Below are 23,211 nucleotides of genomic sequence, written 5' to 3'. Positions count from 1 at the left end.
ATTTCCAAATTATGAAATGTTGGGGTAGGAGCTAGTAAGGTGAAATAACTTGTCTCCTGTCCGTTCGATTATTCAATAGAATAACTTGAAAACAAAACCCAAACAAATACAAGTGATAGGAAGCAACGATTGTTTATTGACCACGAGATACAATTTGAATGCATACAACAAAATATTTGGTTGCCAACATGTATTTTCTGATTGATGTCCGGAATTTGGTACTACAAGATGAGATGGTTCTAATTTGTTGACTAGTATCCATTACCACATGTCCATTCGTCACCGGCCCAATAACAATCGTCATATCCTGAAAATAAAACAAGCTACACTAAAGACATGGTAGAGTTCAATACTTTTAGAAATATATTGAAGTAATTGTTACAACATAGTAAACGTTATTATAAAGTCTAAAAAATAAAATTCAATGCTCCGTCTTTTAGAAATTAATCGACAGATAATTTGTATGAACTATTCTAACTAGAGAACGAAATGCCGACCGTTTTCATTCCTCCCCATGTAGTAAGCTCCCTCGTCTAATGATAAGCCTGATGTTAAAACCACAAAAGCCAGGCACAGAGCAAATATGAGCAGGGGTCTGAACATGGCGTTTCACTATCACCAAAATCTCTTGCGCACACTTTAGTATATGTATCTTTGGCACTGTGCAAACATTCACGATACTGACGAGTTTTTATATGGAAATTTTGATGAAAGAATGATTTCCAGGAAATGTCCGTTCTACTTTACAAATCTGCGGTGTGTAAATTGAATAGTTTTTCATAAATTTCAAAAGAAAGCAAATTTGTTGTGTTGGGTTTTTTTCCATGTTTTTCGTCAAAAAACGCGACAATTCTGATTTTAAACGCGTGTTTCTGGTATGAGTTTGGTACCTTTTCTGTTAAATAAACTAGATCAAAAGGAAATTGTGGATTTATGATTGATATCCGGTGCATGAACAAGACCTGGCCCTTAAATAATGCGATTAAAAACCCAGAACAGTCATAAGGAAAATTGTCGTTTGCTAGGAGTATCGCTAGTCTTTTATAAATAATATTGTCAACCGTATTGATTTTTTTCCCTCTTGCTATTCAAATTATAAGAAATAAATTTTAAAACTTAATTTTGGATTTAACTTTTAAACAACAAAAATTTAGAGAGAGAGAAAATATCCTCCAATGTAATTTAGCAAAATGTATTTAGGAGACAGCGGTGAGAAATAGTGACGTCATACCAAAGTTTCGAAACGCGTTTACCTTAGTAACCATATCTGTTGATGTAGCGGTATGGACCGTACAAGAAATCGCCACCGTTGTTGTCATCTTGGTACTGGGCAAACGCCGCTTGAAGCATGACCACCATGGCAAAGGTAGCGGCCTGGTAGATATATTGGCGGACTGACTCCATCTTTGTTGCTATAGTTACTACTTGAAGTGGAGGACTCTGCGTTTGAACGTTGAGTGAAGACCAACAGTCGGAGTTTAGCTTATATAGTCTCACACGGTTCAAAACAACGTAAAAAACGTACTACGTAGGATGTTTTGGGAAGTTGTTAAACAAGAATATTTGAAATAACGCGGAAACAGTTTGTGTCATAGTTTAGGAAGTTCCTTTTATGTTGCATGTTTTGTTGTTTCACGGTCTTTATGTCTGGCTGTCGATAAATCGCCCAAATATAGGGTTACCGCTCACGGTGAATTCGGATTTCTTAGAAATGTTTTATTAAAATGCCTCGTGAGTATCAAACTTGTTGAACGATAACTTGATATATTTTTAGAAATGCACAGTAAGGAAAGCAAACCTGCACCGCCATTACCATTGTTAGTAACTCTATCGCTGGAATTTACGATCTTCAACTTTAAAAATCACCCCCACCTTTGTGCCCACAATAAACCTTGACCTTTAGTTCCATTCATCCCAGGAGGCTGGATCATCGCTGGATTGACCATACACGGCATCCAGAAGGATAGCCACTATGGCTACTGCCTGTACCATATACTGGACCCAAGTTTCCATGGCAACAAATACAAGGATAATTTTATGTATGAATTTGGGGGTTTATATAGTTTGGTAAATATGGTTGTAGTGGTAAAGAGCGCTCCGGTACGTGTACGATTTACAAGAACAACATTCGAACATTTCCAGAAAACACAAAATGGATGTAATGAGTAATTGACAAATGAAGAACGCGTGTTACTACGTGATACCTTGGTCTCGAGGTGACATTTTAAACGCTTTATTGCAGGCTACCTTGTTCTTGGGCATCGTTTAACTAAGATTTTCCGGTCCGCAACAAAAATTTACTTTTTTCCATTCGTTCGACCAGTAAATAAGAACATTAATTGAATGTTTTATTTGAATAACATAATCCGAAACCATGGATATTTTTGTGATGTATACTAGTTGGTGGAAATAGGTCTTTTCATTGGCCAAAATTGCTGACGTGTTTTGTTGTATACATGGACATTTCGAATTTCGAGACATTTGTCTATTGTAAAACCGTTTTGTTGGACTTCATCCATTCCGTTACCAGACACATCATTTTCATGCAACTAGAACCGATGCAATGGCCCTTCTGCATCTTTATGAAGTGACCATTTAATCTAGTGTATTTCAGTGTAATCAATTTCTTGAAAATGCTAGTTTTAAAACATTCAGAAATTGAGGAAACAAATTCTCAATAGCCTCTAAAAGTAAACAAATAATTCAAAATCCTTCACGAACTTTGTTTTGCAGTGTGTTTTATTTTTATAGTTGTCTATTTCTGTTTGAAATGGTTTTAATGATTGGAAAACAATGTTTTACAAAGCGGTTGTTCCTACCACGCCGAATTTTACACATGTTATCAGATGCCAATGCTAAATATGCACCGAAAATCTTATCTAGTCTGTACAGGTATGTTCAACATTTGTTCTACCTATCGATAGAGAGCCTAAATATTTTTAAAATTGTCCTGAAGAAATGTAGGCACATATATATGATTGTCCTTTATCTGGCGGTTAGAGGTCAGTGCGCGGCTATTCCTCCTCTGCAAGCAAGCTCAAGATGTGACCAACTGATCCCCAGAGCCAAGATTTTGTGATAACTTATAAGTATTGAAGATGATCGATAAATGATGTGAAATACATGTATCACCTGGGGAAACTTGGTCTGAGACTCAACATTCGATCGAACATCAGTTTACGCACAGTGGCTTTCCAAGCCACTTGATGGGCAAATACTTGAGCGAGAAAGGGTTAAAAGGTTTTGAGTTTAACACCATCTGATTGTATCGGTGATGTTTGTTAAACTATTTGGACAAGTGTGTAGATAGTTTAATTCAGCATGATGCGTAGAGCTTGTGGAATTTCATCGTTGCATCTAAGATGCTGAAAACCTCTAAATGCGTTTTCAATATGAACGTAGAATGTGTTTGAAAATACACGATGAACTGCAATGCTTCATTCCGACACTTTTTATGAAGTGCCCTTCGTGAAAGTACGCTGGTGTGAAGCATCGCAATTCATGTCCTCATGTATTTTCAAAAATGGAATTTATTTCTCAAGTAAAGACATATCGGTCTTGGTATACATGTACTCAGCGTACGCTGACGAAAGGCACGAAATTTCTTATTTTTTATAAACACTCATTCAAATATTGACAAAAATGCTTTGTGAATGTATAATTTTCAGGATTCATGAGACTTTTATGGAATTTGTATTCAAATCACCTAATTAAAACATTTTGTTTTGAAAAAGTTAGCAAAATAAAAGGCCGTGACACTGCTTTGGAGGGTTGTGCCATTGTAGCGTAAAATTTTGACACCGTTGAAAACGACTTGGGCAGCGCAATTAACGTTGAAAATCTAGCCCATAGTCGTTGAAATTTGAACCATTTTTCAACAGGTACCGGTAGTCAGGAAAAAGAAAAAAACTTGCAAGCTTGGACCAATCCTACATTTTAAAATTGATTCTTTTGAGCTTTGACCTAAGGTTGTATGTATAGAACATTGTAATGTAGACACAGGAACAATCCCAAGGGTTTAAGCCCAGGTTAAGTATATTCACCCTGATAATTTTTCTAGATACCAATCTGTATATGATACTATTTGAACAAGAAGTCCCTTAATGTGAGGATTTCCCTGGTTGCGTGGTTAATTTTCATTTTATAATTCAACTGAGCAGAAAAAAATAAATGACCTTTGCATTTAATCTTCGCAAACAATTCGTTATCCCCCTCATTTCTAGAAATTTACAATTACCGATGTACCTAATAACATCACGCGTGTTTGTCTTTCTGCTATTTACATTGTTTTGACTGGACTTAAAAGGAGACAAAAACATAAAATTTATTTTTGGCATTCTTGACAAGCTGTGTTCAGCTCGCTGATAATAAATTCTAACGGACTAGTCAACAACGCTGAGAGAAAATCATTATAAACGTACGTCTTCTGGTAGTGAGAAAAAGTAAGAACCACCAGTTCCAACTAGATGTGCTTCTATTAAGGTTATGCACAATTTGAACGACACAAGGCAAGTTGCTGACAAATTTCACTTTTTAAGAGTGCAAAATTTTGTCAGGTTCACTCGGAGACATTTGTGCGTTATATACGTCTTCGATATACTGTACGTAAAACTACAGAGAAAAAAAAACAACCATTGTCAGTATGGCGTGTAAAACGTTGCACTATTATACTAATCTTGTTATTCATATTTGTAATTTATATTCTAAAGCATATCATTCATATTCGAAAAGTTGTTATTCATATTCGATAATTTTATCATTCATATTCAAAAACATGTTATTTTTATTCAATAAATTGTTATTCATATTGTAAACTTTTCATTCATATTCAAAAACATGTGATTCAAACGTGAATGTGGGTCCAGAGAGTATAGCTACCTCACTATGATACAAACGTGAATGTGGGTTCAGAGAGTATAGCTACCTCACCATGATACAAACGTGAATGTGGGTCCAGAGAACATATCTACCTCAACATGATACAAACGTGAATGTGGGTCCAGAGAGCATAGCTACCTCACCATGATACAAACGTGAATGTGGGTCCAGAGAGCATAGCTACCTCACCATGATACAAACGTGAATGTGGGTCCAGAGAACATATCTACCTCAACATGATACAAACGTGAATGTGGGTCCAGAGAGCATAGCTACCTCACCACGATACAAACGTGAATGTGGGTCCAGAGAGTATAGCTACCTCACCATGATACAAACGTGAATGTGGGTCCAGAGAGCATAGCTACCTCACCATGATACAAACGTGAATGTGGGTCCAGAGAGCATAGCTACCTCACTATGATACAAACGTGAATATGGGTCCAGAGAGCATAGCTACCTCACCATGATACAGACGTGAATGTGGGTCCAGAGAGCATAGCTACCTCACCATGATAGAGATGTGAATGTTGGTCCAGATAATATAACTACCTCACCATGATACAAACGTGAATGTAGGTCCAGAGAGTATAGCTACCTCACTATGATACAAACGTGAATATGGGTCCAGAGAGCATAGCTACCTCACCATGATACAAACGTGAATATGGGTCCAGAGAGTATAGCTACCTCACCATGATACAAACGTGAATGTGGATCCAGAGAGCATAGCTACCTCACCATGATACAAACGTGAATGTGGGTCCAGAGAAGATATCTAGCTCACTATGATACAAACGTGAATGTGGATCCAAAGAGCATAGCAACCTCACTATGATACAAACGTGAATGTGGATCCAGAGAGTATAGCTACCTCACTATGATACAAACGTGAATGTGGATCCAGAGAGCATAGCTACCTCACCATGATACAAACGTGAATGTGGGTCCAGAGAGCATAGCTACCTCACCATGATACAAACGTGAATGTGGGTCCAGAGAGTATAGCTACCTCATCATGATACAAACGTGAATGTGGGTCCAGAGAACATAGCTACCTCACTATGATACAAACGTGAATGTGGATCCAGAGAGTATAGCTACCTCACTATGATACAAACGTGAATGTGGATCCAGAGAGCATAGCTACCTCACCATGATACAAACGTGAATGTGGGTCCAGAGAGCATAGCTACCTCACCATGATACAAACGTGAATGTGGGTCCAGAGAGTATAGCTACCTCATCATGATACAAACGTGAATGTGGGTCCAGAGAACATAGCTACCTCACTATGATACAAACGTGAATGTGGGTCCAGAGAACATACTACCTCACCATGATACAAACGTGAATGTGTATCACACTACAATTTTCATCATTTTAATAACTTAACATTGTTGAGTTTTTTGTTGAACTGTTTATTTTGTCATAGTGGTACATTTAGTTTTATTTTCAAGTTGAAAATCACAAGACCTAGTGTATGAACTCGTTCATTAACTGTATAAAAATAACAAATGAAAATTACTAAAATAATGAGGGTTAAAACACCTTTAAACTTATGTCAGACTGACAATCATTCCAGATTATTGATATATACAAGTTATAATATCAACATCATACTGACAATATGCAGATCATACAGACCTACGATCAATATAACTAATGCCATATTGATACACGTCTAATACATATATACCTGACATCATAGAAACCAAACTTATACCCCCCCCCCCTCCCCCAGTATACACACATGCATATATAAAGCAACTATACATTGAAAATTTTGGTCTTTATATACATGAGGAGCAGAGAATGACATGTGCACATACTGTAAATGTATTACATTTGGCTGTGTATTCTATTTAGCGCCTTTGGCGGAACGCAGCTTCCGCTAAATCAAGTACATCGCTAAGTGCCATCCGTAAATCTAGATGTTTAAAGTAATTCAGGAATGCGCTAAATCAAATCTATGCTAACTTGTTGAAAAAACGATTTCCGCCAAATATCGTACACACCAAATATAATACGTTTACAGTATTTCATGAGGTACCCTATCGGCACTGTTATTACCTTGGATACTAAATTACGATATTGATTAACGAACCTAGAAATCAAAAGGCAACATCTCTTGAGTTTTTTATCTTACAGTCGCTTACTGACTACAATGACCTTGATCTATGACCTTTTTGCCCTCCCATCATCTACGTAGAATGTAAAAGACCGGTCTGTATATGGCATTTGGTTACTGGCTATAACTTTGATGTAATATGATGTTTTGACTACTAAGGTTATCAACTGCATGGCAATTTCCCTTCCAAACCTGTCCTTCCTGTAACAGGTATGAGATGAAAAACTTAATGATATCCTCAGAAATGTTTCACACACACACACATGGGAAATTTACTATATTCTCTTTAACTTTGTAAAGTAGTGTATTACTAAATGCATCATCCAATTAAATTCATCTTTGGAAGTCTTGTCTAATTCACCTTTCAATCAGACAGACTTGCAAAGATTAATTAAATAAAAGATTCATCATCATCACTCAATGTTTTTTCCACTAGGGATAATCCATTCTAGATCAACATAGACCACATTAACATTTCTTGAAATGGTTTTTACACAACAATCATTAGCATAACACAGTATCACTGCGGTGAACATTCATTCACTTTGGAATCTGGTATCTCAGCTTTGACAATATTGGTGACCCTACGACCTTTACTTTTTGCTGGTTTGTCATACGAACCTGACCTTTGAAAATGATCTTTCTCTGACAACGAACCAATTTCTTCCCTACCCTCAGTATCTAACATCTTAATTTCATCACTCAGAGAAACCGATTTCGTTTTTTTGTATTCTATTTCACTTTCTGTTTTCTTCTCTGTTGTGTCTAACTCTGGTTCTATATTCTCAGTGTTGGCTGTACTCTCATCCATGTAAAGTTCTTTCACTGCTCTGGAACTCTCTTTTCTTTTTTTCTCACATTTTGCTTCCTTTATGGAGTTTTCAGTCCCTGAAGTTAACTTTTCTAGCTTGCCCCTTTTTGTACCAGTCTCATTCTTCATTTTCTCTGCAACAAATAATCAATCTGTCACAGTTAATAATATATTGAATTTAACTGTGTTTAATATTGAGAACTTGTTGAATCAAAATATAATTGGTTATGTACCTGAAAACAATCTTCAGATTGATGATAGATGCAAGTATTTCATTGAATTTACTACATATACATGTAATACTATACTAGTATACTACAAGGAAGATAGTTCCTATAAAGTGAAAGTATCTACAATGTAGTGATGGGAATCGGTGAGATAATTGGACATAGAGAAATTCTATAATGCAAGTCATTTAACTACTGAAAAAATATTTTCTACATTTATATTGGTTGAAACAACCAATATAATTTATTGCAGAGATTGTGTAAATGAATATTTTCTGTTTGTGTTTGTTATTCATTTACTATCTTAATATCCTTTAATTACATTTATAAAAGTCAATACGATTTTCCCGGGTATGAATACTTTCGCTTTCATGTGCGTCGCCATTACAATAAACAAAACTTTTAAGTTAATAGATAGGTCACAGCGGGAATATTCTTCAAATCCTACAGTCCTTGAGAAAACAAAATCTAAAAACGCTTATTTGGAATAAAATTTTCCTAATCGAGCACTTAGAATTTGCCAACAATCGACTGATTTTCGATTATAATCGATGATAAGAACACCACTAGTACAATGCAAATCTTTTTATTTTTAAATTTCTTAAAATTTTAATAACACATGAGGATAATAAGAAAAGTTTGTGGATTAGTGCCACAACAAAGATAATGTGCAAGTTACATGTTTATTAAATGCACAGAAAAATTACCAATACAACTTCATGTAACTTGATGATATATGTACAACAAAAAATGGATCATGTTATGTGTACTCTCTAAATATAACAATTATACTTTCCTTACATTCTTATTAATTAAATGTCCCATGATCTTTCCATAGTTTCTTAGATTTTCATGTCAGTTTTTTTTTATCTCAAAGGGATTTATGGTAGTTTGAAGAAGATTAAGAAAGTGTGGAGGAAATAATTATTGAGGGCAAAACATTTACCAGGAATATTTAATCAAATGTGTTTTACAAACAAGAAATGTATGTATATGCCCCAATCGGATCACACGCTCATCTTTTTCCGTTACCGATAAGAAGACTCGGACGTGGATCAGCACAAGAATTGCATCAAATTGCTGCATTTCTTCGCTGTGCCTGAAGTTAATGTAATTCCAACCTCCTGTGATGTCATAGATTTCACAAAGTCAATGATTGAATCAGATTTATGTTGACAGGAACATAAATTTTGTTAGAGTCTTTTCAATAGTAATTGTAAAAAATCTTGTTAACCATAAAATATTTCAAAAGTCTACGTTATATATGAAAAATCAATTATATGTTTCAAAATATTGAATCCAAGGGCAATAGCTGTTTTCAATAAAATCATTTATCAATTCCATTATCTGATAGATTTTCTTTATTTTTCACAAACAGTTTGTATATTTTTTTAAAGAAACAGTTTCATGAAATTGTTATGAATACATGTACTTTCATATCATTTTAACCAGTTTTTGTGAAATTTTGATAATGCTGTTTAAGGAAAATTGCATTTTCTGACGTTGATAACAAGTATATGGGTGCTAATTGATAAAAAAATTATCAATACTGCAACATACTTATTTTATCATTTTTATTTGTTACCAAGATATTTTATTTGAAGAATTAACAATCAAATATAAGATTGAACCTATAATTCTAGTGGGATGGAATTACCTTAAAAGGCTAGAACCGAATCCCTGTATAAAGCATTCTTTAGATTTTCACCACAGATTCAGTTTTGGTATCATTGACATCTTATTCACTCTAATACATAAACATATACATGGAATAGATAGTGGTAGAATACCTTAGATGTACATGTATATAATATCTTAGATGCATTTAAAAGCTCGCGTTTCATATTGTGACGTATGACTATGACGTCATAGTTACATTTGTCTACACATAGCAACTGAGTTTGATGGCGTTAATTTACATACGAGGTTAAAATTTAGGCATCACAGCATTTTGGTTTATAAATGTGGCAATAAAATTGCAAACTCATTGCATTTATATATTTTGCTGAAAATTTCTGCACATGTGCAAATTGCATCAATAAAGCCCCTTTCACATTCACGGATCAGGAGCTGGTCAACACCGGATGCAAAATTCTAGTCATTTGAGGTGATCCGACGTAATGCCGGTGTCAACACGGTCTTATCACAATGCAGACACGGAAAACACTGGTTTCTCTATGGATAAGCATGGTAGCTACCCGTATGTCCCGGGGAAAAATCCCGATCGGTGCCAGCATGATCACAGAGCATATGGAAGATCACGGTTTCTGCCGGTCCATCCACAGTTGTATCACAGAGATACACGGATTATCATGGTCTGTCTTCCCTGCATTTATCGTGTCTGTCCGTGTAGTTACTGGGAACAATCCGTGTACAGACCGTAGACATCCATGTTCTTCAGCAGAAAAATTTTGTACTTGGCTGATCCCGGGCTTTACACGGTTACTAAGGTGGCTACACGGACTTCTTGGTTGATACATGGACATCTCAGTTGATACACAGTGGTACACAGTACCTACATGGATCAATATGGAGGATTTTCTTCCGGGACGATCCGGGGTAAAAATTAAACAAGTATCATTTTTTTCACGGTTTGGCTTAGCCAAGTCGAATTGTCCAGGACTACGCCAAATGCATGCACAATTGTACATGGTGATGGCGGATTGTCACAGATCATCACAGATCAACAATCCGGGATAATCCAGCATCTCATCCGTGAATGTGTGAAAGGGGTTTTACACTCTGAATAAATCTTACAGCAAAAAAATTCATCAGCCCCGATAATTTCATGTTTATCACATGTGTAAAGAGACTTTTTACAGTTATACTACAATAAACTTACCAGGTTCATATTTTGCTCTGAGTTCTTCCACCTTCATTTTTTCTTTTACATACAAAGCCCTTGTTTTTTCCCTCTGAGTATCAATGTCATAATGCTTCCTTTCCAGGGACAAAACTGTGTCTTTCTCAGCTAACAGGAGCAGCTTTTGTGCCTTGACTTCATTTTTAAGTTTTGATACTTCATCACTACAAAGATCACAGATTGTCAGCATGTACAACTTATTATACCACTATACACTATCTATATTTACAAATGCTGCGGGAATTACAATTTCTGATCATTATCATAAATAAGCGATCTTATCTTTGTATTTCAACACATACAATATCACCGTTGTTTTGTAACAAGCAATTGTAATCAGCGTCAAGTATACCAGCACTCACTTGTTTGCTTTGATAATGCTAAGTAGGTATTTCACATACTCCTCTCCAGAACTGACCGCTCCTTCTTTCAATATACCCTCAACATCTCCAGTAAGCACTGCCTGAAAAGATTCAAAACCTTGTTTACAGAAATTAAAATCACTATAAAACAAATAGAAACAATATTCATTATGATAAACACACTTGTGTGGTCTAATTCTGCATGAAAAGATAGTACAATATTGCTACATGGAGCTATATGTCCCACAACATCGCCAAAAAAAGTTGAAGCACGAAAGTCCCATAATTCCTGTAACATTTGTTGTGTCAAAATTGCGGTGGAAAATGATCAACTAAATATTGTGTCTAACAATCCTACAAAATCTGTTCAGTGGTTTCTGAGGAGTTGCGTCCACAACCTCTTATATATTGTAGAATGTACAAATTCAACAAAGTCCCATAACTCCTGTAAAATTTGTCCAATTACATTAGCGGCACAATATCATCAACTACATATTGTGACTAACAATCCTAAAAAATTTGAACAAAATCTGTTGAGTGGTTTCAGAGGAGATGTGTCCACAAAGTCAAGTGGGACGCACAGACACAGGTATTTCTATGCCCCCTTCCGCGTTGCAGGGGGAACAAAAATATGTATTATTAATTAATTAATATTTGATATTAATTAACAAGGTTAGCACAAAATATTGTGAATCAAAACTCTGCCAAAATAAGTACTGATACGTTTTGAAATTGAAATCCATCCTTATTAAGTGGGTGCTACCTCTGATTTGGGAGAACTGTGAATTTGTTCCAGGAGTTGTTTGTTCTGTTCTTGAAGTTGATACACTTCACTCTGAAGTTTCTCAATGCGGTCATCATCAGATCTCTCTTTATTGAGGCCCATACAAGTAAAGAGCTGCATCTATAAATGAAATGTTACACTTTAAAAAAAATCAAATCTATCAGTAACAGAACAAAATATTGATATCTGAAAAATGTGAAACACAATAAAATCCAAAAATATTGGGAACTAAACATAAACTACAGCCAGGCTTTCCAATCCCAAGACCTTGCTAATATTGGTAATTGTCTCCCATCAACTTTTCTGCAAAATTTGGAATTTATCAAGAATTAACAATTCATATAAGGTAGAATAAGGACCCCATGTAGCCTCCATTTTCACTTAAATTTCAAAATAGACTTAAAACCATGAAACCTAGTACAGTAAAACTTACATCAAGATGAAGTCTTAGTAAAAATATATATTCACGATCATGCATGTAGGTGTCTTAAGTCACAAAGTTGTCTCAAATTTGAACAAATTAAGGTTTTCAGTAAAATATGGCATTTTTTTTTTTTAATTTCATACATTTTGTTGTAGAATAAACAGAGCAAATGTTTGTGTATGTACCAGATTTATGCCAAAGCTAAAAACAGATGTATAAATTATGCAAGTTTGAGAGATAGCCGATAGGCACATATATTTTCTGAAGCCATCCATACTTCAAATTTGCCAATTTTGCCCCCCCCCCCCCAAAGAAAAAATCATTTTCATGAACTTTATGGCCTTCATCTTCAGTAAGCAAAGATGGGAACTTGGAATATTATGGCATATGTCAGAACTGATCTGGGTTACTATACATGTATAATGATCAACATTTTTGTCCATGATGACTTCTCAAAAACCCTTATTCTCTCCCCTCTGCATTTTAAGAAGTGTTGAAAGCACCACAATACTTGATGAGGCAAAAGAAGAGGACTTTCTTTGAAATATAAAATGATCTAAATAAAAGAAAAAAATTGCACCAAGAATAGTTAGAATTTTAGAAAAGGAAGATACTACCGACAAATTTCACATCATTTATGTGTGTAAATTTGAAAAACTTACAAAGCCCATGATAGACTGGTCTACAGTACTTTCCAAACAAGGAAGCAAATTTTCATGTCTAATTTCATGTGCATATTAATCATCAATGAACAAGTCTTTCTCTACTATTAAGAGTTACATTTACCTTCAATTTATGATTCTGTTGATTCAGTTGCTGACTGGAGAGTTGGTATTTTTTCACCAACTTCTCGGCTTTTATCCTTCTATCCTCAACCTGGTTTACATATAAACTTTAAATTCAGAATCAAGCTAATTTCAGACACAGTCAATCAAATACATGCAAGGGTATTATTTCTTTCTTTATTTAAAATAAAATAAAATACAGTACCTCTGAAAATAAAGAATTTCCTTTGCAAGATTGGCTTTGAGATTCCATTTGTAAAACATCGATCTGTGTATTCAGTTCAATGTTTTCTGTCCTACATTTCTAAAAGGAAAAAAAAAATATTTCCAGAAATTTAGGTTTTTGAAACTTCAAAACTATAATGATAGAAAGAAATCAACAATAAAACCACTACAATAGAAATGCCAGGCATACTTCTATAGTGTTGACATAGGTGGTTATTTGGCACTGAAGTTCCTCCAACTCTCGGTCCTTGTGTACCAGCTTTTGTTTCGCATTCTCCAGTTCAATTGCTGCACTTTGTAGTTCATGCCTAATTTCAATGATTTCACCTTTTAGCTGGGTCTACAAAGATTACACAATTACAGGTATCATTTATTGTCTAAAACACAAATACTATGATATTGTTGACAGATGTCTATTACTACCTGTCGGATTTAGTGTTACTGCATGGCGCTTATTCTGTGTTTAAAGTTTTAAATCACTTGCAGCATCAAATTATTAAAATTTACATATCTAAATCTGCTGTGGCTGCCATCAAGAGTTAATTTTGGGCATACATGTCAATTTCAAGCATGTTGACTATATAAAAAATTCAATAAAAAAATGGCAGTACTTACAGTTCAATTGATACATATCACATAAAGCTGTTTGGTAATTGTGGATTTTCCCACCCGTTTTTTAAGTAATAAATATTCGGTCCTTACGTTTTCAGTCTGCAGAGAACCCAGTTCATTCATCAGCTGTGAGTTATCCTCCGTCATTATGCTGTGAGACAAGGTTTCATTTATAGTTTTGTTGCTCTCTGCTAACTTCTCAAGAGACTGAATCTGGGATTTCAAGTTAGACTCTGTTGACTTGCGCTGATCAATATCTTCTTCCAAATTCCCTATCTGGAGTTGATTATTGAATGTATATCACACACAGGAATTATCATAATAACCTTTGAATCATATAGTCCTACTTACTGTGCACTATCAGATTTCATTTATAACAAGAGGTACTGTGAGCAATGATCACTAAGAATACCCCCCGCTTACCCCAATCTCCCAAAGGGTGTTGGTAATAGGTATAAACTACCTCTTTTCTGAGTGTAAAAAACAAATGGCATGACAAACCTTGGGTATTCTCGTTTGTAGGGAGAAATGAATTATCTAGGAACACAGCATCTCCATGCGATGAAAAAGCCGTTAAAGAATTTAAATGGAAACCATATTGCTACTTCGATGTCCAGTGCGCGTGACCTTTGACCTTTTGACCCCAAAATCGATAGGGAACATCTTCATCCCATGGGTAGTCCATATATATGATATGGTGACGGTAGGTGGAAAGGATAATGCTTTAGTGCCCGGAAACCATTGCGTCTACAGACGGACGGACGGACAGACAGACAACCCGATTCCAGTATACCCCCCCCCCCCCCCACCTTGTTGCGGGGGGTATAATAATATTAGCTGGCCCATTTACAGCACCATGCCCTCCAAACAATCCCACAAACAGTTACATGTGTTTTTAATCTGAAAATTTCAAGCTTATCATACTTAATATTAGTGATGAAACGATTGTCTATCGTTTTTGTCTCGTCGATTCCGATTATCGATTCCATTTTTCATAATCGATTGTCGCCCAAACACAAGCCCATTATAAACAAATCAACTATGTATATATCAATCAACACATTGAAAAGGAAGGCTTTAGATATCATCATCGTCGTCGTCCTGGATATTGAAATCAACTCAATAATAATGAAGTTGATAAATAATTCGAGATTCCCCCGACTCTTATCCCCGCTTTTATATTACGTAGGTAATGCAGCGACATTAGCTGGTGTCGCTGAATTCCCACTTTTCATTATAGAGTCCGCTCTGACTCTCTCCCACACATGTCACGATATAAAAGCGGGGTAAGAGTAGGAGGAATCTCGGATTAGTTGATAACTTGATATATATCCCTACCCATGGAAACCAAAGTCGGACGTCTGAAAACTTTAAGGTTTCTTAAAACTAAACTAAAGCCAATCTGGATGTCATGGCTTAAAAAAAAAAACCCATTTCATTCCTCGTAAATAAGCTAATAGATGTGTGTATGTTGCACATATCCATAAAACTAAAAGGAAATAACCCAAAAATAATAAACATTTATTAACTATATGTAAATACCGATTATATCGATCATTGATCGATCTAGTTCTTCCGATTTTGACCGATTATCGATTATGAAATTTTCCCGATTATTCAACACTATTTAACATCATAATATTCATTATTTTTGTCAACTTGCAGTCATTGAGTCAACTATATGCATAGTGGGTTTTTTTGTTAGTCAAAATTTGCTTGCTTTAGCATGTTTAGTTTAAATAATAAATCAGAGTCTGACCGGGTACACAGTATTTGGACATGTTGGAAGTACATTTTTTTTTTGTGTATTTTAGCGTGTACATGTGATTTCAAGGAAAACTTTACACTTTGTACCTGTTAAACAACAGACATTTCTAAACAAGCTGATCTGACAACTTTCCCTTTTTTCTCAAGGTTTAGAGTGTCAGTGACCCTTACTGAAGGCCATTACATATAACTCAAATTTCAAATTAGCAGTATACTGTAACTTCAGCTGTGGTTTTTAAAGTAGCCTATTACTGTATATCAAGGAAAACACCCCCTCCCCAACTCACACACACACCTACCCCTGTTATTTTTGCTTGGGCATACTGAAAAACAATTTTGTTTCCCTTTAAAATTTCCTCTAAACCATTTACTACATTAGGGTAATGAGTAAATTCAAATTTGCTCAGTTTAGAAGCTGCCCACTGGGGTAAAAGTTTTCCAGTGCACTGAAACTTTCATCACAACAACATTAAATTTTATCTGTATCAAAACTCACCTTTCTTTGTAACCTGATGACTTCCTCTTTCAACATTTCCTGTATATCTGAGTCTTGTTTCCTCATCGTCTGAAGTTGAGCAATCTCTTCATTGTACCAGGCCTCTTGGCTAGTAGCTGTTGCCAACTTATTTTTTAAAGAATATACTTCCTGTCTTAAGTCCTGTAAATAAAGAGACACAACTGCAACACTCTGAATTCAGACATCTTTAATCTTAATATAAATTAAACCCTAACCTTTTTTAAGGTGGCTCACTACACCAAGAAATAGTTTCTCAAATCAGTACGAATTGATTTAATTATAAAAGATATGATGATATACAATAAGTACCTATGCCAAAAAGGCAAACAATATACAAATCTGGATAAATACAAAAAAATTATTTCAACACATATGAATAAAAGACTCTCAGGGATTTGAACTCGAGATCGGCGATTCACCAACCCAATGCTTTAACCACTGCGCTACCTTAATAGACTTCTATGCACAATTTACTAGTATTTGTAGTCAAAAATTCATGAAATATAGAACTTTTGGGAGTGAATGAAGAGAGGTTGAGGAGTTTCATTTTCAACATGTTCAAGTGATAAAAAAACATCATATTTTAAAAGAAAACCTCCCAAGTTCAAGATTTATGTAATGTACTTAAAATATTTGGGGTGGTACAAATATGACACATATAGTGTAAATTGGTAATAAATTATATGTACGATGCTTGAATTTTCGAAAGTGCGGTGTACTCAATGTACTGTACATGTACTAACATCCCTAATGACAGGTACTTGTCACAGATATTTAATATATGAATTGATATATATATTATCAATATATGATACTACTACACCACACAAGTCGTACACTCAAAAGACACCCATTGCCAAACATGTGATCAATCCAATGAGACAAAGGGTGAGATCTTGCTCATTATGGGTGAGATTTGATTACTATATTGTTTTGAGACAAAATAATGTTCCTCATTTTCAAACAAAAGTAAAACTAATAAGATTTTAAAGATAATCATCTTTGAAAGAAATAATTTCATTTCTGAAAATACACGAGGACATGAAATGCAATGCTTCATTCCAGCATACTTCATAAAGCATATTACATTTCGTAATTTTGATGTGAGATTTTGCTGCTGTCATAGGCAAGAAACCACCCAGTGACCTGGACCGGTAAATGTCCTAGTAAAGATAAGCAGGTGAAATCGAGAGTACAATGATGTATATCTGTATAATATTTCTTAAAAGAACCTGTGGTTTGAAATTTGGCAAGCAAGTACATTAATCTTTGGAAGGAGACCAGCAAATTATGCATACCGCACCTAGTTTCTGATTTTTTTTTTAGACATTTGAAGTGAGTGGGTATTTTTTTTTTATCTGTGTCAGAGTTAGACCCCTGGCCCAAATGCTACCATTCAGTGCAGACTGTTCAGTTTCCATGCAAGGATCGTTTTGTACCGTTCCGTGCAAGTGGAGTACTTAGTATGCTTCTGGGTCAGTATCTTATTGTACCACTAGAGCTTAGATATTTTAAAAAGCCTTTTAGATACCTAACTGTCGTAACATATCCATCATTAGAAATACATGTATAATATATGTGACAAGAACTGGTTTACTGACTAATGACATGTGTCATGCTTGCATGGTACTCATCTGCTAAGTTTAAGAATGATACTGAGCTATTGATCATGTTTACATCTCATCGAGATTCATCGTCGAAATATCCAGCCTCAACGAATCTCGCTTAGATTAATGACAATGATTTTATTTGCACAAGCACAATAACAATTACTGGCAAAGGCAGTTATTATAGATTATATCATAGAAACAATAATATTCAAAATATAATCAGTGATTTGAATGCATGAATATGCAGTGAATTTTCAACATTTTTCAAAAGGGTCCTGTGGCTTTCGAATTGGGAAAAATAGTCAACATTTTGATCAAATTGGGAAAATCTAGTCATTATTGTAAATACGCTAAATATATCATATCATACAAGAAATTAAACACAAATTGATGTCATTCTGCTTTTATTTTACATATTTAAATTTCTTCTCTTTACGCTCTTAAAATTTTCGACCATTCTTTCTAAATCATCTAGAATTGATGCATCTTTGTCATGCCATACATAAACTATTCACATTGAACTTATTTTTTAACGAGTATGTTTTTAGCCAGTTTTTATTATTGGGAAAAGTGCAAGTTAAATTGGGAATTTTTGGAAGGGGAAAGGGCCGATATTCGGACCTAAAATGGGTCTTCAAAAATCACTGATATGGCACCAGACAAAATCATATTATGATATATTACACTGCATATAAGGTGTACATGAGATAAAGGGACCATAATAGGTATACCTTGTATATAGGAATAGTATATGGAGTCATAATAGTACATATTTAAGAATAGTCATAGAATTAGGATTTTCTCATAATAAATTATGTAGATATATTGGAATCAGTTGCTTGAAGGAAATTTCTTTTATTAGACACATCTTCAATAAATTTAGACAGACATTTCAATACACTATAGGACTTGGAATTCAATAATAATTTTTACCTAATATTGTCATCATTGATCAGCTTATAATCGAAGTTATGTAACATTGATAATTTATTGTATAGGGATTTTCTTTCTTGTTCATAACATTTGCACAACCACAGGAAGTGAGTTTCATTTTCTATGTTATTACTATTGCACATGTAGCCGGGTTCGATCGCCGGTGGTAGAGCACCTGACTAGAGATTCAGGGGGCCCGGGTTCGAATCCCGGTCTGGTTCGTTGCATTTTCTCCCTTCCTGTTACACACAGTTTACAAATTCTATTATTATGCTCAACCCCAATATGTCTTCCTCTTTCAACAGTAATTTCTAAATTGTGTGAACTCAGTCTATTACTTTACAAACAAATTCAACAAACCACAGGAGTTTGAAATTTTATCAATAGAGTCAATAGAATTCACTTGTTTGACCAAGCCATGAGCTATAAGTATAATCAAATGGATTTTATCGGCTTTATTGATAAAATTTCAAACTCCTGTGAACAAACATTGGTAAGCACATCAGACATCTAACCTCTGTTTCATCCATCATGAATTAAAATTTCCTTTGTAATGACTTCTCTGTAGTTCTCAATATATGTTCTGTTGTCACTCAAGTTAAATCTAGCTTAACCCTGGCTTAAGTTACTCATTTACTCAAATTACTCATTTATTGTTTTGAACGTGGCGCCTGTTTCCATTCAAAATTTTTAGTCCAGCGAGCCCGATCTTAAATTCATAATTTTTTTTTTTATCCAAAACTATTAACAAGGCTAGTATAGTGCAAACTAAGGCCAGGGTCAGTCAAATTATGATCATTGAAAAATATCAAAACATGATACAAAACTTCGGAGGCAATATTTACATTTTATACATAACGCTTATACCTACTTTCACTTTACGACATCCAAGCCGAGCCCGAAAAGAAGAAAAGGTGACAGAGCATGGCTTTGATATGATCAGAGAGGTCGCAAGGCGATATTTCATTCGATTGTCATATGATGGCACAAAATACAGGTATCTCTACAAACTTGGGGGATTTCATTTTCTTCATAAGATCTCAAATGGAAAAAAATACAATGTAAAAAAAAAAAAAAAGAACCCCACGTGTTTGCAGTTTGCAATTTATGACTTAAAAGCTTAAACGCAATCTTAACCAACATAAACAATTAAATCTAATGTATTTCAGAGGAGTTTCTATCAATCAAAATTTGAAAACAGTAGAATTGGCTGTGTCGGTGAGTTAGAAATTACATATCCAATAAGCAGGTCCAGTCCAAAGACTATAAACCTACCTACGCAGCAACTTATAGCTACCTAGGTATTTAAACCTACTCCAGGTAGCTATTTTTACCTACATTTTCCTTTACTTGCATTTCATGGCCAAACCCAAGAACAGCGCAATATGGTGTGTACCAAATTTCTTGATTCACTTACACTGACGATTGAATTACCACAAAAATATTGGACAAAAAAATTATTACTTTCTAACCTTTCAAATTTGCATCAATTAATTACTACACCCAAGAAGTCTAGAATTTAATTCTTACAAATCTGTATTAATTTTAAAGTTTACCTTCATGCATTTTTACATTAAAGGTTTTTGGGGCGATTTTTCATGCATTTCCCCAATGTACACTCCGAAATTTGCCATCCACATGCACAACATGATACATAAAACGACTGACTTGTTTAAAAGATGCACCTTAATTATTATTTGTTTATATTTTTAAAAACAGGGAAAAGTAAGTAGAAGTAAGGTACTATAAGTAGGTTTAAATACCTAGGTAGCTATTAATAGCTACGTAGGTAGAAATAGTCTTTTGACTGGAACTGTTAATGGACCAATAGAAAAAATCTAAATAATTACTGTATGAGAGATCTAAAGCGTACAGCTAGTCTGTACTTTCGTAAAACTTTAGTGCTGTGGTGATCATTCATTCCAGTCTGTATTTGTTATGGAACATGACTTTTAAAAAGAGTTCTTGTGTTTTCTTTTTACAGGATTTTCTGAAACAACAGTTTGGGAATAATTTTTCCCTGAGATCAACAAGCCGCACTGATGCAGGAGTCCATGGCATATCTAATATCCTGCAATTTGTTCTGTATGATAAGTGAGTACACAGCTTTACAGTGGTGACTGTCGATATGCAAGATAATACAAGAACTAAACTTGTATCATGTATTGTTTTCATTTCAGAAAAGCTGTAATTGACACAAAACACTTCTCTTACTCATTGAATTATCATTTGCGAGCTAGAGAGGAAGAGGTCAGGTAATTATTGTCTGAAGTAATGGCTGCATGATAGACATTTTATAGTTAAAGGGATAAGCATTCAAATTAAATGAATTTATATGTCAGGGAAAACTAAGAGATCGATTTTTATGGTAAATTGATTCCTTTTACAGAGTGCATAACATTCAGGAGATTCCATTCTACAGAAATGCAGTAGAAGTCATCAAACAACGTGTGTATATATATCGCTTGGCTGTCTTCAAGGAATTAATGGTTCCAGTGTCCAAGGGAGTCACAATAAAAAAGATAAAATGTAGAACTCTTCCAGAACAGGGCACAGGCATTATATTTAATGACAAAACATGCACAACATTAAGGTAAATGTGCAAATAATCATAAGTGTTGAAAAACTGTGCTCTATCTATGTAATATCATAAAATGCATTTGTGTACATGTATCATTGGTTTATACTTGCATCTGTTGCTGAAAATATAGTTATTGTAACATAAATGTCTAGATCTGAACTATTAATGATTAATTGTTATGTTTCTCTCTCTCTCTCTCTCTCTCTCTCTTTTCGCTCTCTCTCTCTCATACAATTACATACAAATTTTCTATTGATTTACTTTGCAGTCCTCCTTTCAGTGTTGATAAATTGATTGAGAGTACAGAGATACTGTCTGGTGTTAACAACATTTATAACTGCACATCAGAAGCTGGACACGTACAGATGAGGAAGAAGAGAGGTGGTAATAGGTCCTACATAAGAAATGTACAGATAGACGTGAGGCGGGGGCATCCTATGCTGCTGGATCTTCATCCACATTTGGCACAGGAACTGGAATTCTGGGAGATTCATTTCAAGTCTCATTCCTATATATATAAACAGGTATTTGGTATTTATGCCGTGTTGTAAGTTACTCGAGGTTTGTATTTCTTGTATGGTTAACATATACATGTATATGTACATTAAAAAGTCCCTATACGTGCAACTTTTGTTGACAGATCCGTCGGATGGTTGGACTAATGGTGGGGTATGCACAAGGAGAGTATAGTTTGGAGCTGCTGAGAAGAGTTATCTCAGGACAGAAACTGTCTCAAGAAGATAACACAACGCTATTTAGAGTAGATACAACCCATACCATGCAGCCACGGGGGCTCTTCCTTCAAAATGTAGAGTGTCATGAAGAAAGTAAGAGAACATTCAATTTGAAGTTTCTGATTCAAAGTTCATTCACATGAATTTATTGTTTTAGTAATTTTATACCACATTCTTTTCAATATGCCAGTTGCTATCAGAAATTCATATGTATTTCCTGTATTTTATAGTTCTAAACGAGTCCTGTTCCACAGACAACCCATATATCCAGCTATTGGCCAATTTAAGTATTCTTAGAGACATGTTGTACAACTATAATAGTAGGCAGCATGAAGCCACACTTCAAGATTTGTCTACAGTGTCAGAGATAAAGCTAGAAGTAGAGGGAGATAGAACTGAACAGCACTGGCGGACAGCCAAACTAAGGGGCTCCTCAAATTCTGTTTTAATTCAGACAAAGTTGGGAGTAATCAAAGCAAATATATACTAATGAAGGTTCAAAAATGAAATTATTCAATAAATGAAATTCTTCCAAAAATAGGACATACATATGTATGTGCAAATATTGAAGAATTATATGAGTTAAATGTAGGCAATAAATCAAGCATGTTTTGACTAATTTCATTATTATAAAGAGGTAAACCAACTACATATACTTGTACATGATTAATTCCTATTTTTACTCACAAGTGTATCAAGCTCTGCTCACACACTGATCAGTCAAATCTTACACTTGAGCGCTTACCTATGAAATGAGTATACATGTATTGACAGTTCCGTCAACAAGGCGAGTGTTTTACAGACGCAGCACACATTTGTATGTCACGGTGAAGAGCAGCAGAGCATTTTACTTTTGGTGACCTTTTCTAAGTGCATGTATTTGAAACAATTACCAAAGTGTAGTCGTAATGATTCACACACAAAATTAGCAGGAATTTTGCTATATCAGTAGAAATAATTTGCCTTG

General features: G+C 34.8%; 2 protein-coding genes and 1 long non-coding RNA gene across 3 annotated transcripts; 1 reads left to right on the top strand and 2 right to left on the bottom strand.

Annotated features, from left to right (window-relative positions):
* Positions 1 to 113: 113 nt before the first annotated feature.
* Positions 114 to 1,883, bottom strand: LOC125678200 (uncharacterized). Its single transcript, XR_007371441.1, has 2 exons — positions 1,254 to 1,883; positions 114 to 307 (listed from the first exon to the last, which is right to left on the bottom strand). It is a non-coding gene; the product is annotated as an uncharacterized LOC125678200 (long non-coding RNA).
* Positions 1,884 to 6,278: 4,395 nt separating this feature from the next.
* Positions 6,279 to 19,626, bottom strand: LOC125678162 (protein Spindly-B-like). Its single transcript, XM_048916385.2, has 10 exons — positions 19,445 to 19,626; positions 16,366 to 16,527; positions 14,193 to 14,378; positions 13,681 to 13,830; positions 13,471 to 13,569; positions 13,267 to 13,356; positions 12,036 to 12,176; positions 11,273 to 11,373; positions 10,890 to 11,074; positions 6,279 to 7,954 (listed from the first exon to the last, which is right to left on the bottom strand). Exons 1-10 carry the CDS (start codon positions 19,460 to 19,462, stop codon positions 7,530 to 7,532), a joined length of 1,557 nt encoding a protein of 518 aa, XP_048772342.1. The 5' UTR covers positions 19,463 to 19,626; the 3' UTR covers positions 6,279 to 7,529.
* Positions 19,535 to 22,895, top strand: LOC125678164 (tRNA pseudouridine synthase A-like). Its single transcript, XM_048916399.2, has 8 exons — positions 19,535 to 19,926; positions 20,099 to 20,147; positions 20,914 to 21,023; positions 21,110 to 21,184; positions 21,319 to 21,522; positions 21,779 to 22,034; positions 22,151 to 22,337; positions 22,475 to 22,895. The coding sequence occupies exons 1-8, from the start codon at positions 19,721 to 19,723 to the stop codon at positions 22,732 to 22,734; spliced, it is 1,347 nt and encodes a 448-aa protein (XP_048772356.2). The 5' UTR covers positions 19,535 to 19,720; the 3' UTR covers positions 22,735 to 22,895.
* The last annotated feature ends 316 nt before the right edge of the window (positions 22,896 to 23,211 follow it).

Source organism: Ostrea edulis, chromosome 1 (genome assembly GCF_947568905.1).
Source record: "Ostrea edulis chromosome 1, xbOstEdul1.1, whole genome shotgun sequence".
NCBI lineage: Eukaryota > Metazoa > Mollusca > Bivalvia > Ostreida > Ostreidae > Ostrea > Ostrea edulis.
Note: the sequence above shows the minus strand (reverse complement) of the source record. Positions and strands in the feature narration are given on the sequence as shown.